The sequence below is a fragment of the Nesoenas mayeri genome (assembly GCF_963082525.1).
Source record: "Nesoenas mayeri genome assembly, chromosome: 9".
NCBI lineage: Eukaryota > Metazoa > Chordata > Aves > Columbiformes > Columbidae > Nesoenas > Nesoenas mayeri.
Genome location: NC_137557.1, coordinates 18,365,595 through 18,382,424, shown reverse-complemented (window position 1 = coordinate 18,382,424; position 16,830 = coordinate 18,365,595). Strand labels below are relative to the sequence as shown.

Sequence of the window (16,830 nt, the reverse complement as noted above, 5' to 3'; positions counted from 1 at the left end):
CAGCTCTTACGATTCACATCGTTATGTATGCATAGTAACTGCAAGAGTTGTGCCCTTAGAAACTCAGGAGGATCTTCAGGAGAGGAAGGCTAGCAAAGCTGTAATGAGTTTTAGGCAGGAGCCAGGCAGTTCTCTCCAGGTAGAGCCCTGATCTGGAAACGTACCAAATTGTGTGCAATCTCCAAGTGCATATTGGCTGGTCGGTTACTGGGTAAATGCAGACTTTAACTCCCTGAAAGCCGCTCGGCGGTGTTTCCTTTCCTCCTCTTCCCGCTTTCGCTCATCCTGCTCAGCTTTTATCTCTGCTTCAAACTTACTGGCTGAAGAGAGGGCTTGAACCTTTACAACAGAGAAAATAAAAGAGTGTCAAGCCTTGCATGAGAGGCAATGACAGAGCCTGAACTACTCCCAGACTAGCAAGGCAGAACTGTTTGCTGCAGCTCCCAGCGCTTGCTGGGAAGCTCTGTCAGGATGGGTCAAGTATTAATTACACTGCAGTGCTTGGGTATTTACATCCAATACCTGTTAGCTGGCTTGACTTCAACATCAAGAAAAGAAAGTTCATTTACTAATAAGTCACTAAAAGAAGTGACCAAAACAATGCTGTCAATACTGGGTCACATACATTCTTTCTGTAAGCAGGCAGTGTAGCTTAAGTTGCAAGTATACAGTGGGAGAAAGTACTGCAGAAAACAGTTCTGAATCACAGCCAAATCTGAGAACATCATACTACACCATGGATAATCTGCAGATCAAAGAGACATTGTTTATTTGCTGGCTATTTTTCCAGCTTTCATCTCAGTACATCTGCTGTGCAATAGCTGTGTTATGCTCTTGGGAAAAAACTTCTTATATAAACAAGCAGGATTATTTTCTCTTCAAGAGAGCTTTCAAAAAGGGTGCTTTGTCAGCTTTGAATGGTGCAAAGCTCTTTCTGCCAACCCCAGGACCCTGCAGAATAATTTTGATTCCAAAGGTTACAGAGAGCTGCTCGAGAAAGAGATGTCCGAAATCCTATACTCCAAAATACTCCATTCACCATTGAATTCTGAGTGCTCTGGTTGACGGGGGGTTTGCAAAATGGGAAAACTCAGTGCCTATTGCATCAGTTTTCAGAACGCTTTTGTTTTTAAAAGCAGTCAGCCAGCTAGTTCCATAGAGCTCCCAGCCACGGGGACACAGCTCGGTCAGTCAGCTCTACTGGGTCAGACCCAGAGCAGAGATGGTGAGTTAAGCGTTTCCAGTGCTGACTGATGCGCAGAGGATGGCTTTAGCCACAGTCTAAAAAAGTCTGAAGGGAAAACCTATGGCTGAGTTTAGGGGTGGACATGAAATATGCATCCCTTTAGCTAGGGAGAAATCTTCTACTGAAAAGCAAGCAGGGTCAGTGTCTCGGTGACAATTAAGGCATGTGTGCAGAGCTTTTTCATGTTCCTCTATGCCACCCCATACCTTAGCTTCAAAGAAGTTCTTGGCTCCTTTGACTCCCTCAATGGAGACATCGATCTCTGAGAGTTTCGCGAGAGTCAACAGGCCGCTGTCCTCCTCGAGTTCCCCAGCTGCAGCTTTATGGAAAATGAGCAAGAACTAGGAAGACAGAGAAGAAACATTCAAGTTCTTCACTGAGGCTCAAACAACTCAAAATGCAAACAGGACAGACATTTACCTGGAGGGGGCTGGAATTTACATTTCTGAGCCAAGGAAACCAGGTCTATATAAATGAAGTGGCACCATGCAACTTGTGCTCCAGTGCCCTGGCTCTGGCACGCAGTTCTGTTGGGCTAAGAGGTAGAACTCTCATAGGAAGAGGGTTTTTGGAGGAGCAGAGCCCTGGTGAAGCACAGCTCTTGTCAAGCCTGGGCTGCTACATAGCCAGAGGAAACAAGTTTTCCCTCCACCTGCCTAGTAAACCGTCCAGTGGGCTCAGATACACTTCTTCAGGTCCCCACACCCTAATGGTGTATTCAGAAGCCCCCCACCAGCTTCCCCAATGTTCTGGGGGCTCAGGCTGCACCCCACAACAACAAAAGCAAGGCAAAAACCGCCCTGGCTTACACCTGAACCCCAGGCTCCCTGGACCAAGGCACCAGTGCAGCCCTGTTAAGAGAGATAGCAGCCCAAACACCTACACTTGAAAGGGATCTGGGGACTGCCTGGCTGCTGTGGACTCTGCCTTCTGTCCTGAGCCCTGTCATCCAGATGGTATGGGAGGGTTAAACAAAATTAAGGTCAAATGCACCAGGACAACAGAACATAGTTACTTCAATGAGTCCCTTGTCTAAGGCACAGGAAAAGTGACTTAAATGAATCCATCCTTGGAGCTCTGCATCAGCCTGCTCCAGGGAGCCCCAGGTGGCTTCGCCAAGGTGAGCAAAGCCTATGTATTCCTGTTGTGCTCATTAAATAACACACAGGAGAGCTTCTCTCAGACGTGTCAGGGGTCAGGTCAGAGGCATGACCTTGTGACAGTCAGAGTGACTTGCTCAGGTGTCCACACAACAACTGGTTTTGAAACCCCTGTCTGCCCATGTCTGTAGGCATTTAACACATCCAGAGTCATTACAGCAGTTTGCATGTTTGCATGTGAATTGCAAAAGGAAACAAACAAGAACCATATTACCCACCAGGAAAGCACACTTTTTTTTCCCCCAGAAGGTAAAAGACCTGCCTGCTTACAAATAAAGACTTCTGCACTCCCTTCCACCTATGAACCGAACTCCAGGTTAAGATGTGGATGCTCTGCGCGTAATTTGAGAGGTCCTGTAACTCCCTGCTATTCTTGGTTGCCCCAGGAGATGTCTCAATGCTTGGCACAGGACAAAAAGAACAGAGACGAGGACAAGTCACCTGGGTACAAGAGGACCGCAAGGAAAGAAACTGCGCCACTGCACCACTTCAGTCCAGGGGAGAAGGTTGCAAATGGCATATAGGGCTGCCCTGAAATCCATTTACACAGAAACATCAAATACCTCCACTGCTGCGCTCCTCAGACTGCCAGGCTTGGGACTTTGCTTCTTCCTACAGCCCTAGCTGTCCCAGAGGAGGGCAGCAGAGTCCCAGCATCCACCTTGAGCCAGCCCTTAATGTGCGCGCCTGCCTCAAGTTGCTCTCAGAAGCTGGTGGAGATGCAAGAGTTTAGGAAGGCCTCCCATGGGGAAGGGTGCGGAGATGACAGCAGTGCTGGCTGCCCTCTCGCAGAGCAGCATCACCAAGCATTGCTTCACGCAACGGCCTCATAACCCGTGTGTGCTCAGCACAGAGCGGCCAGAAAGCAGGCTGTGCTTGGGGAGGGAACCTTTCCCCCTCCAAACACATGTAAGAAATTTAATGATGCTCTGCTGAACGGGCAGAACACCCGGCTCAGAAAGAAACCAAATCCTTCCCAAGATATCCTCTCCCTCTGCTCAGATCCACTAGGTTTGGGCTAGTTCCTCTCCTCCAGCACCAGGCACAGGACACTTTCCCCCTGGCAGCCAAGCTGGCGTTACTCATGGTTCCTCTTCACAGTTTCTGCTCCACCCTGTGAGTCCCACTTCCTGGCATTGGAAAAGGACCGCAGAGGAAGCACAATCCTGAGGTCTGGTACAGCTGTCACCCAGGGAGGGACTGGAAACACCCAGTCATGAGTACAAGTGTGCATGAATCACCCTGAAACTAGGAGATGAGGCAGCAATCCTCCTATGGAATACAGGCTGCTGCAGCCAGGAAACTGAGCTCAAGGAAACCAGGGACTGAACCACTGGTTGGGGTGGGAACAGCACAAGGTCAGTGCCAGGGACCCAGCAAGGCAGTCCATGGGACATCATGCTGGTTTACATAGGAGCAGAGGAGCAATCCTTCCTCATGTAAGCACATCAGCCACAGCCCACCTCACCAGTTATTTGCCCTCGAGGCATCAGTCCTCTCTAACTAGAGAACACCAGGAATCTGCATTCAGTTCCCAATGAGCTCTCATTCCCAGCCTGTCTCCCATTCTTGCTGGGCCCAGGACACATCACACGCAGCTAAGCCTCAGGGAAATGTCAGTAGAGAAGCAAAAGTAAATAATAAAAACCCTGCTCTCAAGAAGGACATGACACACACTTTCCACCCCACTAACCCCAACAGAAAAAGACATAAGAGATGTATCCAGGCTCAGACCCTTTCAAGATCTACCCCACAGTGCCAGGACTCAGAGCGATGCTGCAGTTATGCAGCCCCACCGGGCACCATGCTGGCCTCAGGGATGCGAGGGAAGGTAAGAGAGTGATTGGCAACAGCAGCTTTGCAGCAGCTTGTCAGAAAAGCAGTGTCACACAAGGATGTGGTTTGCAAACCTGGGTCAGCATTTGAGCTGGTGCAGGCATGGGGGACAGTGGGTGGATTTCTGTGGTTTCTAGATAGCAGCTACAATTAGACGTTATTATTATAGCAATCAACTCTGGTTTACTGTGATAACAACAGAACTAGATAGTCAGAGGTACCTAATCTTTTTGTAATAAACCTAAATTTCTTTGAGTCACAGAAAGAGTCTTGTGCAGTTAATTGTTGACGTATTGGTGGACTCTCCAAGGTCAGTGGTAGAAGGCAGCTTTCCTAATGGGCCAGCAGTTCAGCAGCAGCAAGTCAGAGCCATACAAGGTTGCTTTCCAGGTCACAGCTTACATGGGAAGGGAGGGCACACTACTACTCAAAGCAGCAACAGAAGGTGACCTATTGCAAGTGAAAGAAGTCCTTACCAATTCTCTGGCCAGGTCACAAGTACATCTTCAGGCAGGTATGTCAGGAGTCTCTGGAGAGGCAAACAGGAGCCTTCCAGTGCTCAAGTTACAGCCTGCTGAGTTTGGACACTCATTTATTTAAACCAGGGTTTCTTCTCATGTTGTCAGGGTGCCCCAAGTCAGCCTAGTCACCCATCACCTGCTTGCTTGTCACCCCAACAGGAAGCAGAGTGGGGTAGGGCTATAGGCTGGTTCAGAGCTCCTGAGCCACCAAGAGACCTGCCTCCTGCCAGTCCTCTGCCCGAGCACAGCAGCTGGACAGGGTGCATCTGCAACCAGGCAAGAAACATCCTGCTCCCCTCTGCCATGGGAAACTTTGGGTACATGCCAAAGCTGCTGTGTAATTTGTCCCCAGAGGTCTGCCAGTGACACTCCCTCGTTCCAACCCATGTGTCACTCAAGCTTGTGCTTGCCTGACCATCATTTTGCATCTGGAGAGAAGCTACAACAGCACCAGCTGCCACATGCTGCCTGCCAAGGGCTGGCAGCCCAGGCAGCCCGTGCTGGCTGACGGGTGGCCATGTTCCAAACAGGTGGCAGCAAAAGAGGAGCTGCTCTGCCACTTGTGCCGTGCCACTGGTGCCAGGACACCACAGCATCTTCCAGAGCCTTGGGGGTAGAGGCACCTCTCTTTCACAGGAGAGAGCCCCTGCAGCAAGCCCAGAGGCTGTCTCCAGCTCTTCACCCAGGGTGCAGGGTGGCCCAGAGGGCACACAGAGAGGCAGAGGGCTCCTCCAGCCCACGCAGTGATTTGGCAATCGCAGTCTGACCTGCAGCCAAGGGCATGGTGCTTTTCCTGCTCCACTGGATTCTTTGCTACCCCTGGTTTACCTCTGACCGGGCACATCTCCTTCCCTGCCCAGAAGAGCTGCGGGCTTAGAGCCCTGCTGCTGTGAACTGACAGGCTCTCATTTCCCAATTTACTTGTCTTCCCCCTCTCTATGGGCCAGGCCCTGTAACCCAACAGTCTTTGGCCTCTGTAACCTACCGCTGCCCTCTTGCAGCAAAAGAAACGCAACAAAATCCTCGGGAGATGAAAGCAGGGGGAGACGGTGTGATGTGGCAGCATAGAGAGACAGTGCAGCAGCTTTGTGAGCTGCCAGTCACCACTTGCACCTCAACCAGCCTGGCCAGTCAAGGGCCCTGGCTGCTCATCCTCCCTCCCAGCCACTACAAAAGGTCCTGGCACTTGCAAGATGAAGAACTTGATGTCCTGAGCTGTGGAGAGCTCTGCACCTCATCTCCACAACCAAGCCTCCACCCTGCAAGAGGCACAGCAAGAGCACAGACCCTGCAGACACGAAGGAGCTCAGCTGCTCGGGGCCCATTGCAGCTGTCCCCTGGGGCAGGAGGAAGCAGCACAGCCCGCACAGCCGCTGCAGGACACAGCAGCACTGGCCCTCCTGCTGCCTAAGGGGCTCTCGGTTCATTCAGAAAGCCACAGTGTGACATTTGCTTCTGAGACAGCAAACAAAGCCTGGGGGGAGGAGATGAGGCAACAGGAGGTTTTGACAACTGGGCTCCCCCTTCCTGCTACGATGAGTTGGGTACCCTTGAGTGCATGCAGGTCACTGCTCAAATTCCTTCTCTTCTTCTGCCTGTAGCAGATCCTGGCCTGCCCATGCTGCTCAGCACAGCAGTGACAGACCTGTCCCTGCGTGTCCCTGCTGAGCCAGCATGCAGTACCAAACTGCTGCATCACCACGTTTATTGCTGGCTGCACGGAGGTGATCACCCCTCACAGAGCTTGCCATGGCCGGTCACTGTGTGATGCAGAGAGAGACTCAATATAAACGGGAAGAGGAAGCCTCCTGCACCCCATGAGACCAGCTGCTCTGAGCAGAGCCCTTCCCCTGCACCTGAAATGAGGCCTGAGCTGCTGTACCACAGGAGCCCAGCAATGAGACCTCGTGACTGAAGGGATATGCCACCTCCAGCTACGTCAGGGAGCTTTGTCAACACTCCCAGGCATCTGCAACATGGCACAAATGTGCTCCTAAAGCAGGCAGAGAAGTTGGAGAGCTTTGACATCAGATATCGTTACTGCCATGTGGAGATGGATACTGTCAGGGTCCACACCTCAAGCTCCTCATGGCATGGGGTAGCTCACCTGCTTCTCAGCTGCACCCCACAGCTGGAAAAACACACAGGGGACAGTGCTGCCCACAGCTGGAGTACAGGGCCTGGCTGCCTCCTCCCTCTGCCTTGCAGCCACATCCCTGCCTGCTCCTGCAGCTGCCCTCACCTCACGGAAGCTGAGCTTCCCATCAAAGTCTTCATCCACCTCCTTGATCATGTTCTTCAGCCCCAGGTGGGTCTGTGGGGCTCCCAGCTTTTCCATCATCAGCTTCAGCTCCATCAGGTCAATGTACCCATCCCGTCCTGAGTCATACCTGCAGGGTGCAAAGGGAAAGGGTCAGCTCTCATCCTCCCCCATATCCATTTTCCCAGAAGAGGAACCGTGACAATGGATAAAGTCACAGTGTGGTTCAAAGCTCGGAGAAAAGGGGAAGCCGCACAACACAGCCAGAGCTGAGATATATCAAGCTCAAGGAAGTAGTGGGCAGCTTTCAGAGCTGTCTCTCATCAGACAGAGAAGTGCTTAGGGGAGCTCAGACCAAATCACCCACACAGAAGGAGCATGGAGGAACTCAGTCAATCTCAGTGGGATTTCCATCTCGCCCACTTGCGTGTCCAGCACAAAGGTTACTTACACGCAGCTAACACCATGCACCAGCACAGTGAGGCAAAGGCATGCCAGAGCCAGCTGCTGCCAGGCCTCCCGCTCACTTAGAGGAGAAACAGGGAGCAGAGATCAACCAGAACCTCCCAGCAGAAAGCAGCTATCTTTCTGTGTAAGCAAAACACACCCCTTCTAGCTGCTGAGATCTTTCCTCCATGCAATGGTTTTGTACTACACAAGGACAGCTGTTTACTCAGTGTCCCCAGGCAGAGCAGAAAGGCAGTTCTGGGGGAGCACAGCAATCCTAGCCGGTGCCAGGCTGGCAGAGGAAACCAGTGCCCACATCCAGGAGCAAGACTGGAGCAGGACCACGCTCCCAATGGAGCACAACGGATGGCAAGGAGCCTTCACAGGAGGAAGGAGCACTCGTGGAAGGTACAGAGTGCTTTAGGCATGGGGAGGCAGTGACATGCTGTGCTCAGCCAGGGACTGTGCACCAATTCCCCCCGACATCCGCTGCGGGTGCAAATAAAGCACCCGGCCCACCCAGCAACCAGCACTTCACATGCACCGGTGCCATCTCTGGGTTTCAAAGTCCAAAGCCTGGAGGGACGGACGCTCTGCTATTAATATCACACAGCCCGTCAACATCCCTCCCTCATCCCAGTCCTGCCATTGGGATCCAGCACGGAGCTATGGGCTCATGTGGGAGCACAGGACAAGGGTACAGCAGACTGGGTTCAGCCGTGGTGCACAGCCTGCCACTGCCCCCTCGCTACCACCTCAACCTGGACAGAGTTAAATCCTTTCAACCACTCAGAAAATAAACCCTAGGCACAACACTGAAGCTTCCCCATTGGCAGGAGCCAGTCAAATCCTACCCCCCATCATCTTTCATTGACTGTCAGCTCTCTTCCAAATAAATTATGGCTGTAGTCATCCCAGACCAAAACTGCACAGTTGTGGTTACCTTGGAAGAATGCCCTTTCCAGCTGAGAAACCTCAGAGCCGCAGAGGAAGCTGTGGCAGAAGAAGGTAGGAACAAAGCCGCTGGCCCCGAGGTGCTCGCAGGCACGGGCAGCAGGAGGCAGGGCTGCAGCCAAGAGCACTGCCCCAGCCTTTGCCAGCACAGGGTGCTGCTCCCCTAAACTGAGGCAGCCTCTGTGGCTTTCCAGAGACACCACGCCAACTCTATAAAAAGATTTTATACTCTCTGTGTCTCCCTGTTTCCAAGGGTCCCAGGCCCAAGAGACCCCGAATGACAGGGACATCACCACCTAGCTGGCATGGAGCCCCTGCTACCAGCCTGTCTACACACTCTGCAGCCAGCAAGCCTGCGAGCTCTCCAAGCTCAACAGCTTTCTGGAAAACTAGGAAAGAAGTCTCTGTCAGAGCAGAAACCAGGTCACAGACCTCAGACGTCATGGGTAGGAAAGGCAGCAGGTTCATCACAGCAAGGAAGGCATCAGTTAATTAAGTCACACATTTGCAGGATTACTCAGCCCAGCTCCAAGACACACTTTCAAGACCTCACAGAGGCGTAACAAGTGCAATATTTAACTGCCAATTTGCTTTTCTTTTAAGTTTGGGAGAAAAGGTATGGAGCTGTTCCTCCAGAGTAAGGCAGCTGGAGAGGCAGTGCCTTTGATCAGATAAAGCAGCAAAGCATATTGTGGCAGGGAGGTACTTGGGATGGGGCTGGATAATCTTTCTGGCCCCAGCAAGCTCATACGGCCCTTTGGCTGGGCGCAAAAGCAGGACTACACTGAGGCCCCCCTCAAGGAAAGAAGACATTGCCAAGCCCCTTTTTGAGGCATTGGATAACGGAGATGAAGACAGAAGGAGGACACATGCCCAGCTCATCTTGCTCTTCTGCTACAGACACTACCGCAGCCAAACACCATATCTTGGTGCCTGTTCTGGCATTAAGCCCGGGGACAAACGCACGACCCTGAAAGGGTTAAGCATGGGCACAGCTTCAGGGCTCGTCATCCCTGCAGAGAGGCAGCACAAAGCCAGGATTGTGCAAAATGGGGTCTTGCCAGCGGCGGCCGTGGCAGCAGAGCAGCACACCATACCGGCCGCACAATGGGTGTTGAGCCCGCCAGGAGCCGAGATGCACCCTGAAATCAGGTTACCGGTCCCTGGCAGTCGGGGACAGCCAGGGGGACGCTGAAGCCTCTGGGACGCTCGGTGCCAGCCCTGCAGAGCAACAGCAGCACCCTGCACACTGCTGCATTCCCTCCCCACCCCCCTCACCTCCTAAAGCAGCCCGAGTATTTTAGGACCTGGGTACAGCCAGTCAGCTGCCATAGAGCAATACAGCCAGACTATTTAGGGAGAGGCGTATTTATAGGGCATGAGAGACGGCACGATTCATTCCCCACCACCCCCCGCCCAGACGCGGCACTTGGCGCAACAAGGGCCAGTGCTCCCAGCCCACCTCAGCCCTACCAAAAACCACACTGACTGCCTTTTGGGAGCTCCCAAAACACCACTGTCTGCCTTTTGGGAGCTCCCTTTCAGTGCCCAGGGCTCCAGCCAGCCTCCAATACCACTCTGAGCCATTTCACTGCCTACATAGCAGCCCTGACCTGGTGATGGACACTGGTCATCCCTCATGGGCTGGAGGGCACCAGGGCAAGTTTGGTCCCCAAATGCATGCCAGGGATCCGTCCAGTCCCATACTCAGGAATGGCAGAGCAAGAGCACGCAGCACTCGGGTGCCCCACCATCTCTTCTGGCCCTGCTGTCACCCGCTGTCCTGCCATGACACGGGAGCTTTGCTTCCTTCAGGCTCAAAGCTGCCCGGGCCAGGAGCCAAGCCTCACCCGGGTGACATGCAGGCATTACGGACAGAAGGGATGTCACACTGACAGGCAAAGGCAGCCCACGTCGCAAGGAGGCCAGCCAGCTCCAGCAGCAAGTCAGTGCCACAGCCACGGCGGGTCCCCACCTGCGCGGGCCAGGACGCTGCAGGCAGCCACGAGCACCATGGACGGCAAGATAAGGACTTTGCAGCGCTGCCGCAGCGGCGTCCCTGGCAGCAGATGAGAGACAGACAGCAGCTGCCAAAATCTGCTGCAACAAGGATGCACCCAGACTCCCACGCTGGCCTGCTTCCACCTGGGCTGCAGAAGCACTGGAGGAGGAAAGTGGGAGCAGAAATTGGGTGGGGGGAAAAGAGGGAATACTTGCTGAACAGACTTGCTTAAGAGCAAGGAGTGCGTTACACAAGATTACAGCCCTAGTACAATAATTGCACTGGTGTTATGCAGCACAGCTGAGGGGTTACACCACAGAAGAACAAAGGGCCAGGAAGGGAGGAAAAAGGAGACGAGGAGGACTGCAACACCTATACTGCCTTGGCAGTCACCTTCCCCAATGCCTGAAAAACCCCAAGGGGATAAAGAAAAAAAGGTAGTTGAATGAGCAATCCCAATTCCTAAGGGATTAAAGAGCAGTATGGGACTGGACGGATCCCTGGCATGCATTTGGGGACCAAACTTGCCCTGGTGCCCTCCAGCCCAAGAGAGATGACCAGTGTCCATCACCAGGTCAGGGCTGCTGTGTAGGCATCCACACTATCCACACTTCTTGAGAAAGAATAAAAAGAAAACCTGCCCTCCCTGTGCACATTTTCTGTACCTGAGCTTGCTCCACACAGTGCAGGCACCTGTACTTTGATCAGCACTTCCCACATGCTGCAATGGCCTAATACAGGCTTTGAAATAAAGCAGTTGGAGTAATGGTGCTGAAGTAGTCATAATCTCCTCTTGAATATTGCAAAATCCTTTCTAAGTGGTACTTTCTTCACTCTGAACATTGCATTTCACCTTACATGGAGAGGGAGGTGCTGATCTCTTCTCCCTGGTAACCAGTGATAAGACACCTGGGAACAGTTCAAAGCTGCTCCAGGTAAAGTTCAGACTCCACATGAGGAAGTATTTATTTACCAAGAGGGTGGTCAGACACTGAAACAGGCTTCCTACAGAGGTGGTCAATGCTCCCAGCCTGTCAAGTGTTTAAGAAGCATTTGGACAATGCCCTTAACATGCTTTAAGTTTTGGTCAGCCCTGAAGTGGTCAGGCAGCTGGGACTAGATGATCACTGTAGTTCCTTTCCAAGTGAAGCATCCTATTCTCTTGCAGAGAGATTTGGAAATGATTCCTCCATACCAGAGTGGGGACAGGAACCGGCTCCTCAGCTGCACACAACTCCATCCTCCCCAGCCCAGGCAGCTGGAGTTCTCCTGCTCCTGGAGGGATGCGAGGGCAAGATCAAAGTCTCCTCTAGCAAGATTTGCCCTGAGATGCTGGGTGAAACCCCAAGGCACCAAAGCGTGGAGGGCCCAGGCTGGGTGCCTGGCATGCCTGGTAGGGATGACCTCCCTGACAGCTGCAACCTCCAGAGACAGCTGGTCACAGACCAGAGGTCACACCGGGAGCACGGCAAGTCCTGGAACAAGCAGGTCTGCTGTAGCATGTCAGAGAGGTCCCTGGGTGCAGAGACACCTGGGGAGGGGCTCCTGAGCAGCTCCAGGAAGGCAAGGAGACATGAGAATGTCTCCCACCGGCCAAGCACAAGGCACTTATGAAACACGTAGGCACACATGAAATTCCCTAAATACAAAAGCAACAGCAAGGTTGGAATTTTTCCACTCCCTCGCACCCCACAGATGAAGTCAGTGGCTGTTTTCCTCCCTAGGAAAGGTCATTCCTGCCAGGCACAGGCTCACAGCCTGACTTTCACACCCACCTCTGCTGTTTCTCCAGACGAGATGGCACCAAGGAGAGCTGTAAGACTCCAGAGCTCCTGAGGGTTTGCTTGCAAGACTTGGGGAAGAGAGATTATCATGGTTACCACAGTCCCCACACATTGTCAGAATAGGCAGCTAATTAGGTTGCATTATAATTAGGCTGAGCTGCAGACTTCCCAACCCCTCTACCAAAAAATAAAAACAAGTTAAAAAACACATCCCAAGAGCTGCCTGCACCCAGCAGCCCCGCATGCTCTTGCACAGCCCCAGCACCTGCAGCAGGTACCTATGCCCATCTCCAATGAAATGGGGCCAAAATGGGGTGATGCTGACAACACAAGGCTTGGAGAAGAGGGGCAAAGCTGAGTCCAACTGTGGCAGCAGGAGCAAGAAGCAACATTTCTGCTTTGGAAAGATGCTCCTGGCGCAGCCAGTGGCACACAGCAGCTGGATGGAGCACTAGATGTTGGGAAGTCCCACATTCAGATGGGCCCTTTGCTCCCACCCTGGCACAGGACAGTCACAGCCACCAGCTGTACCATGGGATGCCCTGACAGATGCCAGGGCAGCCACTATCACCAGCAGCAACTGCCTCATCCCAGCCAAAGCTCCCTGGCCCAGCCCATACCATGCCAGGGTCCTACAAGCTGAAGTTTAGTCTAAATTACAGATTTTTCAAGTCCCACTAAACTGATAAGAAACACTTTTGGATAGGAAGTCTGATAGCAGAAACCTGGCAACCCATGGCAGCAAGAAGATAGGTCCCTGTCTGTCACAGGCTTATTTTTAACTGTTAGTAAGAAAGACTCTGGGTTTTGGTGACCAGGGCCAATAAGCCATATAGAGAATAAAAGCCTTAATCACATTAACTCAAGCTCTGACTGGCAGGAATTACGAGGAACATTTCCTCTCCTCCTGGAGCACGTGGTGTCAGCCAGTACTTGAAGCAGATTGCTGGGAGCAGATGGAGCAAAGACCAGATCCTCTGCCACCACTAACACCAGGTGCCCGTAACGGAGTGAAAACTAGGACAGGGTTTTCCGTCCGCCTGTCTGGGGAGCACTGGGAGCACGCAGCCCAGCTTCTTCCCCTTTCGGCATGGCTGGCCGGCGCTCAGCTGCAATAGTCCTCACAGGGCGCGCAATGTTTTCCAGCTACATTGACCAGCTGATTAGCATTCAACTGCAAAGCCTAGGTTTCCCTGCTTACAAGGCGGGAGTTTAATGAGCTCATTGTTGAAAAATTCGGCTGCAATTCAGCTCTTTCCACTTTTTATTTCCCAAACTACCACTGTTTCTCTCCTTACCCCTATTGAGGCGGTGCCGCTGCCTGCTCTGGGCTCTCGCCTGCACTGTTTCCTTCTGGGCGCTGCAGCTGCCTGCACTGTTTGTCCTCCTGCCCTCACAGCACCGTGTCTCAGTCCTCTGCAAAGCAGGATCCTGCCTTTAATTGTCATCAAGAGGGGCACAGGAATGAACAGAGCAGCAGTCTCGCCCCGACCACCTCTCTTCTCGCACCCAGCTGCTGATGCAATGCTGCCGATGCAACAAAGAGCTCCAGTTAGCTCACAAAAGTCCATCGCTTGGTTTCCCGCAGTGACAGCCCCTGTTGGGGCCAGCAACACCCCAGTGCACCACAAGCTGGGAACATTCAATCAGGCTCTCAGTCTCCTCACAATGACCCCAGCTCCAAGGTACTCAAAGCATAGAACCATAGAACCACAGAACCATAGAATCATTTCAATTGGAAGAGACCTTCAGCATCATTGAGTCCAACCATAACCTAATCTAACTCTAGCACTAAACCATGTCCCTAAGAACCTCATCGAAGTGCCTTTTGAACACCTCTAGAGATGGTGACTCCACCACATCCCTGAGCAACCTGTTTCAATGCCAGACAATCCCTTCCATGAAGAATTTTTTCCTAATATCCAATCTATACCTCCCCTGGTGCAGCTTGAGACCATGAGCAAGTTGCAGATAGGACGAGGACCTAACAAATCACAAGCCCTGCTGCAGTCACCTCTGTCAGCTGAAGTCGTGTCACCTTGCCATGACAGCCCACATTGCTCCTCTGTGGTCCTGCCTTGTGCCTGGCAGTAGTTCACTGCCAGTCCAGCAGCCCTGCCTGCAGTGGGGTGGCATGTGCAGCTGCCTGCCTGACCCTTCTCCTTGGGGCTGGGAGGACATCGGTCCCCAGGAGCACAGGGGTTTGTGGTGCTGGAGGGAAACCTGAGCACAAATAATCAAAGCTTCTCAGGTACAGCCCAACTGCAGGAGCCAGGACAAGGCTTGTGAAGGACAGAACATGGCAGGGCCATGGCTCTGGGAAGGGCCAAACCTTTCTGCTTACCAAAGCATCTCTCCACATTGCCACCAGCAGCTTGACTTTTATACAAACCTTCCTGCCAGGAGGTGATTCCCATCCCAGCCCCCAGAAAGCCCGGAGCAAGCAGAAACAATGCTTGAGCTTCGTTTGGATGCACAGGAGGGAACACAAAGCCTGGCAAAAAAGATCACGGAAGGAGCCACAGCACTGCCGGGCAGAGCCAGCAGAGCTACCAAACAGATTTAGGATCACAGTTGTTGAAGACAGATGTCCAGCACTGGGATACAGACCCACCAGGTGCCCCAGGACATGGAGTAGCAGTATTTCTGCTCTCCAAGCCCCCCCATCCCATCTGGAGTGTTCCCCAAAACCCCAGCTCATAGGTGCCACCAAAAAGAGCCATTGTCCCAGGTAGAGCAGAGGCAATCCCAGGCCGTGAGCCAAGCGCGATGCTCAGATCAAGCCCCGAGTCCGAAGCAAACACTACGAGCCCCTCCCGCCCCCGAGCACAAGGACAACGCGGGAATTAGATGACGCTGGAAACCCACCGCGGCTTCTTCCGGCCCGACCGCAAAAGCGCAAAGAAATGCAAACATCTTGCCAAGAACAGATAACCCCTCTTCAAATGTCCCGCCGAGGAAAAGCAGTGGGAGCGTCTGCGGAGGGAAAGCAGAGCCCCAAACCCGACAACAGACCCCGATTCCGAGCAGGCGAGTCCCAAGTCCCCCGTCCCCCCACCGCGCCACTCCACTCACAGGCGGAACATGCGCTCCATGTCCTTGATCTGGCGGCGGCTGAACTCCTTGAACTCGGTGTAGGGGTTGAAGACGGCGGCCCGCCGGGGCTGCGCCGCCCCCTCGTTGATGTCCTGCCGCCGGCACAGCTTCGCGCTCAGCTCCGCGTCCGCGCTGGCCGTCAGGCAGCTCCGCTCCGCCTCGTCCCCGGCCGCCTCCTCGCCCTTGGCCGTAGCCGCCTCGCCTTCCGCCGCCGCCCCGCTCTCTTCCAGCTGCAACCGCCGCTGTAGCTTCTGCGCCAGCTCCTCCGAGGCCATGGCCCGGCACTGCCCGGCGGCCGCACTGCCGCCCCGCTCCGCTGCGCTCCAGCCGGGCGCGCCCGCCCCAGCCGCCAACTTTATTCCCTCACTTGGAGTGAACGGGGCGGGACGGGGCGGGACGGGGCGGGAGTAGCCCGGGACGGGGCGGGCGCTTAAGGAGGCGCGGCGGTGGCCGTGGGGGTCGTCCACGCGGGGGGCGCGACGTGGGATGGTCGCGCTGCCCCTGGGGGTGCCCCCACATGTATACCCGAAGTCGAGTGTAACTCCACAAGCTGACCCCCTCATGTGTACGCTGTCCCACACAGGAATCACCCCCACTCAGGTACGCACCTCTCCAGGCAGGAAACCCCCATACTCAGGTACAACCCCATGGGCACGCTCCCATGCATCCTCCCATGGGTGGGGTGCCACCCAGGGAGCCCCCTGCACCCCATACGAAGGCACTGAACTGGCCCCAGAGTGAACAGGCCGTGTACATCCCACAGCAGCACCCCGCTCCGTGGGGTGAGACGAGCCTTCAACCCCGCCGGGAGCCACTGCCGGCTCCCAGGCACCCCCTAGCCCTCCCCACGTCTGCGGGAACGGCGGAGGCCAGGCCTGCCCCGTGACGAGCCAGAGGGACCCCTTAAGCCCCGCCATGCGCCTCCCTCTCTTATCTCCTTGGGCTAAAATTAACCCAGGACAAAGCTCAGCTCAGCTCTGGGTTCCCCCTCCTTCTCCGGAGAGAATGAAAGACAAGCCTCTCCTTTCAACGACACTACTCCCCTTCCCTGGCCAGTGTGCCATCCCTGCTGTCCCCTGGCCTCTGTGGGGACCCGGGTGTCCCTCGCAGGACTGTCCGTCCCTGGCCTGGCTGATAGGAGGCTGATGGCGTCCCCAGAGATGGGATTAGGGCTGGCGTGAGATGGTTTAGAGTGGCTACTGATGGGATTTACTCACCGGGGGAGAAGGGGGAGAGGAAAGCACCAGCTTGGAAATGCCACCTGCTTATGGTGCCTGCGTGCCTGAGCCTGTGCATCACAGGGAACCTGTCCCAGCAGCTGTTATGTGGCTGTTTCACAACTCCAGGCGGCTAGTAAGCACCTCTCTGACCTTAGAAGTAACCTACGCTTGACTGTCTTGTGCAAGATCATTGCCACTAAACCTCCTCAGAAAATGACTATTGAAGCCATTTCCAGCAACCCTGCCTGGAACCTGCTGCCTAGGCAGCTAAAAGCTACCCCAGTGAGGGCGAAAATGGCTGCAG

General features: G+C 54.0%; 1 protein-coding gene across 1 annotated transcript; it reads right to left on the bottom strand.

Moving 5' to 3' along the window:
• Positions 1-204: 204 nt before the first annotated feature.
• EFHD1 (EF-hand domain family member D1) lies at positions 205-15,581 on the bottom strand (the record flags this gene model as incomplete). Its single annotated transcript, XM_080349351.1, has 4 exons — positions 205-339; positions 1,453-1,587; positions 7,006-7,153; positions 15,286-15,581. The coding sequence occupies 4 exons, from the start codon at positions 15,579-15,581 to the stop codon at positions 205-207; spliced, it is 714 nt and encodes a 237-aa protein (XP_080205477.1).
• Positions 15,582-16,830: the final 1,249 nt, after the last annotated feature.